General features: G+C 31.2%; 2 protein-coding genes across 3 annotated transcripts in view; one reads left to right on the plus strand and one right to left on the minus strand.

Moving 5' to 3' along the window:
• Positions 1-2,841, plus strand: part of LOC115876078 (protein rhomboid-like) — a 31,956-nt gene extending 29,115 nt beyond the window's left edge. The window contains exon 5 of the mRNA XM_030891766.1: positions 2,150-2,841. Coding sequence (XP_030747626.1) covers positions 2,150-2,449 — 300 coding nt within the window. The 3' untranslated portion in view covers positions 2,450-2,841. The remainder of the gene's footprint in view (positions 1-2,149) is intronic.
• Positions 2,842-6,662: 3,821 nt separating this feature from the next.
• LOC115876079 (rhomboid-related protein 1) lies at positions 6,663-10,155 on the minus strand. 2 transcript variants are annotated; one of them, XM_030891768.1, is made up of 6 exons: positions 9,925-10,155; positions 9,271-9,482; positions 8,946-9,212; positions 8,678-8,891; positions 7,354-7,492; positions 6,663-7,296 (listed from the first exon to the last, which is right to left on the minus strand). In XM_030891768.1, the coding sequence occupies exons 1-6, from the start codon at positions 10,000-10,002 to the stop codon at positions 7,070-7,072; spliced, it is 1,137 nt and encodes a 378-aa protein (XP_030747628.1). In that variant the 5' UTR covers positions 10,003-10,155; the 3' UTR covers positions 6,663-7,069. The 2 variants fall into 2 exon arrangements, with proteins under 2 accessions (XP_030747628.1, XP_030747629.1); XM_030891769.1 differs by lacking the exon at positions 9,925-10,155 and adding an exon at positions 9,850-9,890.
• Positions 10,156-10,176: the final 21 nt, after the last annotated feature.

The following is a 10,176-nucleotide window of genomic DNA, read 5'->3' on the forward strand; positions in this document are numbered from 1 at the left end:
TATCAAAATTTATGGCACTGATGGCACATGTATTTTCCCCATAGAATCTGCATTCGCCGTTGATTCTTATAGCTTCAATGTACTGAGATGTTCACTGAGCAGGCAGTGTCCTGTTAAAAAAACCCTGTGACAAGCCGAAAAATGTTCTTACTTAAAACAAGGAAAATGTTTGATTTTTCTCGGTCGTAAGTCCTGAGAAATTTCTTGCAGTGTCTTAGACCGTTGGAGGACACCCATTCCAAGTTACGGATGGAGTCTTCCAGATTCTTCAGTTCCGCTTTCAGTTGTTTCCGTTGTTTTTTTTTTATTTTTCATTACCTTCTATCTTTTGGTGGGCTGGTATCCAGAGCAGGTGGACTTTATGTTCTTTCCCTAATTTGTTCAGTTGCTCTAGACATTCTTCGACTAACTCTGAATTGTTCGTTACTGAGTTACTATCGCTCTTAAGGCTGCTTGACTATAGTCTGTCCAACGAGAGGATCTCTGACAGTGACAATTGCGTCTGTCATTTTAATTCACAGTCAAATTATATTTTCCGTCATTTTTTGTCATGTCGTCTGTTGAAACGTGTTCCCAATTATTTTGGATAATATGGATATTTATTGTCTCCGATTTAATGTATGAATGTTGACTCCTTTGACCCTCGTTTAACCATAAATAAAGAATAGTATTTAACTCCTTTTTTTCTCTTTTATTAAATTGATTAATTAAGTCAACAAGTTTTTGACCCTTCATGTTGCAAAATATTTTGTTAGACCAATGTTTTGTTGCAATTGCTGGTTTAGAAAAGTATTTTAACAGTTTTATACAAGAAACACAATTTTAACACATTGTATTGTATTTGCGTAGTGGTTCCTGAATTGCCTTGATTTAATTATATCAACATCATCATCATTTTCAGATTATTCAACCATTTCCAATAATGGTGTAGCCTCCCTCACATATTTAGATACTCTCTGTAGTTGGGCCCATTGTTCTCTATTGATGGCTATGCGGGCCCAAGTTATCCCTGCTAATTTCCTAATGTCATGGCCCCATCTCAGGTTCGGTCTTCTTCTAGGTCTCCTAATTTCGCGTGGGTACCATGCTGTAATTTTTGTGGTCCATCTGTTGTCCGTTCTTCTTGCAAGGTGTCCTGCCGATTGCCATTTGAGGGATTTCACTCTGTGGATAACATCTATTACCTGGGTCTTTAGTCGTATGCAGTCCATTCTTTTACAGTCTCTCTTGGTTATTCCCAGCATATTTCGTTCCATTGAGCGTTGTGCGGCCTACAGTTTCCTTATGATATCCGTTTTATGTGTCCAAGTTTCGCATGCATTGGTGATGACTGGTAGTACACAATGGTCGAATGTTTCCTTCTTTAGATAAAGTGGCATTCTAGATTTAAATATGATTGACTTTGTTCCATAAATACTCCATGCTAACTTAATTCTTTTGTTGATTTCTGGTAGTAGAGATCCCGAGATGTGTATATTAGTTCTCTCAAATATATATATATATATATATATATATATATATTGTTCTACTATTTCCAGTGGTGAGTTATTTATTAGAATGTCTTTTCTTTCTGTGGCTGTATTTAGTTCATTAATTTGTGCTTGTAGTTCTTCAGGACTATTGGCAATTAGGACTATGTCGTCAGCGAATCTTATAGATATTAAGATTAAGATATTCTCCATCTATTCTTAATCCTTTGTTGGTCCAGTCCAGTTAACGGAAGATTTCTTTTAGTGTTGCTGTAAAGAGCTTTAGGGATATCGCGTTTCCCTGTCGTACCCCTTTCCCGGTGGGGAAGTCTAGGATTTTATATATAATTATTCTAGCTTTGTCTTCTTTGTATATATTGGCGAGAGTTTCCATATAAGGCCTGTCAATACCTCGTTTCTCTAGGGCTTCTATGATTGCTTTAGGATATATCGAGTCGAAAGCCTTCTTAAAGTCTATAAAGCCTATGACTAGTGGAAGTTCGTATTCTTTTTAAAAGCATTATATATCCAAACATATACCTACACCATTTTAGAAGATTACTTGCAAAATACCAATGCACAAATGAAAATGCATATTCACACGAGTATTCTTAACAGACTTTATATTTCTTATGGAGATTTAAAAGAACTACAATAACTTATTTACTAATTTGTTTCAGAATTGGAGGGAAATAAGTCAGCCTATTGCCCAGTTGATATTCTTCGGTTTCTTCACAGTGTGCGACACCGTCTACAAATACATTACCTATGGAAATCAAAACAGTACGAGCTACATAGCCCATCTAGGTGGGGCCATATGTGGACTTCTCGTAGGCGTAAACATTCTCCGAAATTTGAGAGAAACCAGAGTGGAAAGGATTATCTGGTGGATATCCTTTGTCATTTACACGATATTAATGATAACGCTAATTTCATTAGAAATAGCCTTAAATGTGTTTCATTTAAGGCCAACAAGCTAATACAAAGCTAAAACTGAAAATCAATATAACGACTGAATAGTTAATTTGACTTTATCATTAGTTCATCTAGTATTATTTATAAATAATAATATTTCAACTTTAGTGAAATCATGACAATACATGTCTATAGTAAAATATAATTTATAACAGACTGCCAGTAGTGAAACCTCATGTTTAAGCCAGTTACAATCATATTTCGTAGATTCATACTAGTCTTACGTACTATATCATTTATCACTATTTATTTCCTTTTTTATGATGAATATATCATTTGCATTTCCATACAACTTATTCATATTTTTTAATTTATGTATTCAGGTATTCATCACTTTGTGATATTTTGTACTTAATTTAGGAAAATATTAGTGTTATTTATTTATGTTTTGTACTACGTAAGTTCAAATAAAGATTTAAATAAAACATTATGATATTTTATTATCCTTTTCCGCGCATATTTTTATTTGATTACAATAATTATTATTAGCGTATTTACTATTACAGTTACGCTGATATCTGGAATTATAACTAAGATAGTAATTGAATCGGTAAACCTGCAGACATAACATTTTCTGAAAGAACTTCCCTGCCTCTTAGAGAAGTGATGGAACTTTTGAGGTGTTGTCTGCACAATTCTTACTTTCGAGTTAAAGATAATTTTTATGCTCAAAATGATGGTTCCTCGCTCTCTCCAGTGATAGTTAATATTATAAGCGCTCTAGTTGCTAAATCATTACAGCAATTACAGGAAATGCTGAACACATATACCTGTACATACGAGATTTTGGGCCTTAAGCTGAACATCGATAAAACTAAAATCATGTGCACTCCCCCGGAAAATCATAACAGTGCTATAAAAATCGGAGAAGAACTATTGGAATATGTAGCGGAATTCAATTACCTCGGCAGTTTGATTTCGGAAAAGGCCAATATCTGAAATTCAGAACAGAATTTAGCAACGCCTCAAGAGCATTCTGGAAATTAAAAGACAGGATTTTCTACAATCATGACTTGAGCACAAAAACAAAACTTGTGTGTGTGTACAAAGTGAATTGGTAAACATTTTAAATTCAAAGTGAACAGAACACAACCTGTACTTGTGGGCCTTATTTATATCTTCAATCAAGTCTTCTCCGTTAGCTGCAATTGTCCATGTTCTTGCCCTAAAAATGTATTGTTAACTTATTTTCGATATACTCATTTTATTTATTTTTATAATTTTATTTAAATTAATAATATAATCATTTTTAAATTTAATTTTTAATGTCTAGATTCTAGATACAACATTAAATTTTATTTTACTAAATATTTAACATTAAATCTTACTAATATTAAAGTTTGTTAAGATTTTTAATTAGATCTTCCTATTTAGCTGAATGTCCTAATATGTATACTACTGTTTTTTAACTAAAATATGTTAAAATAATTAATCACATATGTATATACATACCTAATCGGATCTCTAGGAAACAGAAAGAAACTTTTATTGCAGTTTAGTCCTCTACTCGGGCAGTTTTTTGCTGCACAACTTCGCCCAGGCATTTTAAAAACACGTTGCATGTTTTTAATTTTAATTGTCTATTCTCTACAGTGAAATATTTAATTGATTTTTTTCATTTTACTTTTCGAGAAGTATGCGCGGTTAACGATTCATTTGTTTAGACAAAAGTATTGTAAATAAAATTCAGTTTCAGTCAATTACAGTATTTTTTTAATACGACCCTGTCGTATTTTCTGAGAAATTTTTTAATACGTTTTAATCCGGCCCTGACTAGGAAACCATAATGGCGCCGACAAGGTCAAATTTTATAGAAATTTTAAACAATGGAATCTGAGTAGAGTTGGCGTGCCGATTGTTTTATGTGCCGTGGTAGAGGTATAGTTTTTCTGAAGTCGGTTGGAATAGATTGGGACGGAATAGATTTGGGCACTGTCTGTGTCGGTGGTGTCAGCTGGACAAGGCACTTAAGAGTCTAAGTACTTTCCAATTGACTTCGGAAATATTATACCTCTACCATCCATAACTAAGGTGTAACCCATTGCATCATCACGAACACGTCAGTTAAATACTTTTTTTTTAATATTGGGGCTTGGAGCTCTATTTGGCATAGTAAAACATTTTAAAAAAGAATAAATAAAAATTCAATGATCCAATATAAAAATATACTTATCATACATATTACATTGATAAATAGTTACAAAATATACAATACTATAGAAACAATATAGGAATTACAAATGTGGTCGCAGAATAATTCAGATAATAGATAAATATGAAATGCAAATGTTCACTTTTGTCTCATTCTTGCGATATCCCTTTAAAATATTCTGGGATGATTTAATTCATTTCAAATTTATTCGGGAGTTAACTACTTATTCTTAAGACCACAGATGTTAGAACACAACCAACTGATCAATTATCCATAATTCGATGTTTACATCAGGTTTATTATTCGTTTCAAAACCATCTACACTAATGTTTTCTTTTTGCATCCGAATATTCTTCGTTGCTATTTAACGTAACCAAAGGCATTGCCCTATAATAACTATATTATATTTTGCTGCCTTGTGATAAAAAACAAGTTTAGGTTCCAAGATATCACAATAAACAACATTTGGATGCAAAAAATGTAGTACACTATTGCAGAAAGTTCTTTTAAAAAATAATAAGTTTGTCAAATTATGAAAATTGATATATATAATGTGATCAAAAAGGTTTATAATCCAGCATTCTCTGTGTGATAACAATTCTTATGTAAATTACACAAGATTGTTTACTGTCAAAGTCCGCTTGATACTCTTTGATCATACGATATTAATAATAAATATTTAGAAAATATTAACAAAAAAAAACATGCCAAACCAAATCAAAAATAGAAGTATAGTTTTAAAATTGTAAATCAATGGTTTCGGAAATATGAAGGAAGTTTCTATGGTAAGTCCCAGTTGATATCATGAGTGTAAAAAATAATTTTCAATATGAACAATTTCTAAAAGCTTCATCATACTTTTTTTATACATAGATCATATACTTTTTGAATACAACAGCGATAAAACGATTAAAGCTTGATTTTCATGCATCCGTTGTCCGACGATACGTTGATACGATATTAATTTCATTGGTTGGGTTAGGTTATTGGTTGAATTTAAAGACTTCGGTTGGTTAGAAACGGTTAACCAATCGAAGCCTTTAAATACAACCAATGAAATTAATATCGTATCAACGTATCGTCGGACAACGGATGCATGAAAATCAAGCTTAAACCATAATACCAGCCTGAATTCTCAATCATTTAAAAAATAATATCTTATCGTGATGATTACCTTTTAGTTTAAATCAAATGAAAGCTTTGTTTGTTCTTTAGAAGAACAAACTAATAAATATACCTTAAGATCAAAAAAGCTATCAGAGTTGACTTGGAAATGACGATCGATGACGTTTTATAAGTAAGATTACGTCACAGAGTGCAGGTACTCTTACATAGTGAGAGTAATTGATGTAATTTTCAAGCCAACTCTGTTCTACTGCGATAAAAACAAAGCTGACGCTGTTGTTTTTATTGATCACACAGTATTTCCTAAAACTACAAATATAGCAACTAGAACTATTATCTTATATAAAAATAAATTCAGTCAATATTTAAATCGTGTGCGTATTATTTTAATATGCGCAAATTAGAACTAATTTTCAGGTACCGCCATGGTAGAAACTAAAATATTATATACTTTAGTATTTAATACTTGTGCTATCAATTTTTAATTTACTTTAAATATATAAATATAATATTCACTCCATTAATATTATATTATTTATTAAAATAAAATGTAGTTTTATAGATAAATAAAAAATAATACTCATTATTAAATTATTATCAAATATGGCGTACAGCACACTTTCTAATATAATATATCCCTTCTACTACGTTCCTAAGAAACAAATATACCACAGATATGGGTTTCAATACTTTGAATACATACTTAATGTAACTAGTCAAAGATAGTTTAGATGCACTCTCTAAAGAATGATTGGAAAAAACTTAATTATAAAATTTTTTATAATTAAGTGAGTTTTGCATTATGAGAGAAAAACAATTCTTCTAGGAAATTCAGTTAGAATTTTTTTAACTGTCAAAGTCAAGACTTACTTGATTATAAAACGTTTTAATTATAGGGTATTTGTATAGTAGATAACATAAAATACTTTTAACAATTTTTATTGATATTCAGACATAAAAATTGTCTTAACACATTTAATCAGATCAATGTAACGTGAGATTCTTCGCTTGTAAAAATAGACATTTCTAAAACGTCAAACTGTCAAAAAATATATTTCATAACTCATAATTAAGTACTTACATTTTTCATAGTAATTTTAATACTTTTCGAGAGATTCTTCTGATATTCACAATTAACTTGCATGTTTTTTGCATATGTTAAACAAATAAATTAAACAATTTAACTAAATAGTAGAGAGAATATTTTTTTGATATATCATAATTGGTTGAAATGTTCCCTTTTAAAGATAACAATACTTTTAAAATTTTCGAAATATTTGCAAAATTGTCATAAAAATCAAATCACACAATTTAAGTAGTCAGTAGATAGGATCCTTTTTTTAAGCAATTAGTTAAAATTTTTCCTTGTAAAATTAAAATTTTGATAATTCCTATAAACTTGCCCTTCGTAAGGATCTTTTGGAAAATAACTTGTCCAGGCAACATTCCATATAATGCATAGTCCCATTAAAGTAATATATGCGATTATAGAAACCCACCAAATGATTTTTTCATGTTTGGTCACGGTCAGATTTCGGAGAATATTAATTCCAACCAACAATCCTGCTACAGCCCCTAAAATGATAAATCAGTTAAATTTTTATTGATTATAACTAAAGATGATTTGTAAACCTGCAAAGTGTGCAACATAGCCAATATGTTGATTAATATCCAAAACATATCTGTTATAAATAGCAGTGCCAATATCTGTTGCTGCAACTATGAAAAAAACTAGTAATTGTACATATGGATAAGCCATTTCCTTCCAGTTCTAAAATAATTAATACTGTTAGGAAAATCGTAGTGAAATGACTAGCGACATCTATTGATAATCTAAAAAACGACCATTTTCTATAAGAAAATCACAAATGATGAAGAGGATCAAGAGTACATTCTCATACTGAAAGCCAACTTATAAAAGGAAATGTAACTTCCAGAACAAACCAGAAGAGACATCCCTGGGTATATCGTCAGTGAAACGTGATAACCTGCTAACTCCATTTTATTTTTTACGTTAATAAGTTTTTTTATACCATTAGAAAGAGAAAAAAATACTCTATAAGTAGGAAAACCAAATAAATTTTTTCCCATTAAAGAAAATTTGCTATTTTAACTCAATAATATCTGCTCCCAGTGATCTGAAATAGCCACCGAAATGCTGCTATCTCAATAATTTCCGTTATGATCACGCTAAAGAAAACTCACGGATTCTTACTCGTATGTTTCTTTAGTACAGTGCGTCGACCAGGGTCGCACTAGGCCAAAGGGGTACTCAGCAAATAAAATTCTTATCTCTTTATCATATTAACGCATTAAAATACCGTATGATCGAATAAAAACAGCGATTTACATGTAAAATTATATGGGAAATGTCATCGATCGTCATTTCATAGCCATCGCTGACGCCGTTTTTATTCGATCATACGGTACTTCCTGCATGTGTACATATTTTTTGTACCGTTTTTTTGCTCTCCTGTAAAATTAGGAATAATGGAGTTAGCAGTTTATCACATTTTACCGACGATATAAAAAGCGGTAAAGATGAGACAAAACTCTTTTTAAATAAATGATAAAGACACAGGAAAGAAGAAATCACTCGGGAATGGTCAGAAATTAATAGTTGGTCGTTATAAGGGTGCGTTCACACCTACGGCGCAAATAATTTTTTTTAACATATACTTTAGGGCGCGCTAAAAAAAATACACTTCAAAAGTAACATGTTAAAAAAATGTTTTGCACGGCGCGGCGCGCAGCGTCGCAGCCGGTGTGAACACACATTTATGAATTTTTAGGGTGTTATTAAGTCGCGCAGTGAATTGTGTTTTTTAGGTTTAATGAATTAGTTAAGTGTGTCTTTATGTGTTTAAATATACAGACCCACATAATTCATAATTAATGCATTAACTTAATAAAAAAATATTATTAATAATTTAATAAATAAAAAAAATTGTTTTACCATTATGATGGATGCAACATGAGCTGTAATCAAAGAATACACTCCACCACTTGCACCAGCTAGTTTTACACTGGGGTCGGCAATAGATGTACCAAGAGAGCCCGCTAAAACACCAGCAAAATAAACCACAAGAACTCTCCACCATTTATGCACCATTTCCAAAGGTATTCCTAATAGTATCTGAACCGCTAGATTGATTATCAAATGGTATACTCTGAAATAAAACTTCTGTTAATTGTAATATTACACATAAAATGCAAATTAGTACCCTATATGAACAAACATATAAGTAAAATATCTCCAGACCTCGTATCTTTTGTATGGCTCATAAATAAAAAGAGTGGCAACAGGGCCGCTAGCATATTTTGTAGAATCTCTTTCAGTCGCTTCATCTATACAAAACAAAATAATTTCTACCAGAGATATGATGATCATTCCAACAGCTGGAGGATAACATGAATATTCTTCTTCGTAAGCTCCATCGGTTGCAGTGTGAGATGGATGACTTTTTTTCGGTATAATAAAATTGATATACCTAAAATATTACAATCAAAATGCCATATATTTCTTATAATTGAGTAAGAATATTCTACCTAGTTGTATAGTGACCAAAAACATGACTCAAATCTGGATTGTTTATCATGTCTAAGAATTCTTCAAAATTGAGTCTTCTGTCCTTATTACGATCATGCATTTCGTGTATTTTTTTAACACAATGCAACGGAATATCATTTTCGTACTCGCGACTTTCAATCAGTTCTTGTAACTCATCAACAGTAATATATCCATCATGATCACGATCGCACTATAAATTTAGTATAACTTGTTTTTTATTAAAGATAAATGAAGGGTCCAGGGAAAAAACATGATAAACGCCGTTTTACTAATTTTACAGGAGAGCACTGAACGGCTTGTGGTTATCAGGTTCTTTCCGTGTATTCTAGATTTTTACTAGGCATATATCATAGGATTTAACAACTTATTGCCCTGCACAGTTTATACATTTTGTAGGGATCAGTTAGACCTACTATAATATTGTAAAACCCTAAAATAACGAAACTGGCACTTATCAAGTTTTTCCCCCGAACCCTTCAAATATGTTAACTGATAATTTACTTAATAGAAATATAAACTGAGTAATTAAATTAGCAATGTAAAAGAAAAATTCGTACCTATATGTGCATCAAAAAGTTTACACCATTTACACCTAAGTGACTCATTATCACCTATTTTAAATGTTTACTTACCCGATTAAATATTGTTTTAAAATAATCTTGAGGGCTCATCCTGGATTTTAAAGGAATGGTCGTAAAATTATCACCCATTTTTCTTTATCTTGTGCTATTATCTATCTGCAAGTTTAATCAATTAAATCAAATGGAATTAGGCATATATAAATTCAGTAAAATCCGGCTTTATACACAGTAGTTTTTGTTAAAATATTGTTCCAAGTTGACACGACAACAAAAACAAAACAACAAAACATAACCAAAAAAAAT

Source organism: Sitophilus oryzae, unplaced genomic scaffold, assembly GCF_002938485.1.
Source record: "Sitophilus oryzae breed Bouriz unplaced genomic scaffold, Soryzae_2.0 scaffold_1396_pilon_pilon, whole genome shotgun sequence".
Taxonomy (NCBI): Eukaryota; Metazoa; Arthropoda; class Insecta; order Coleoptera; family Curculionidae; genus Sitophilus; species Sitophilus oryzae.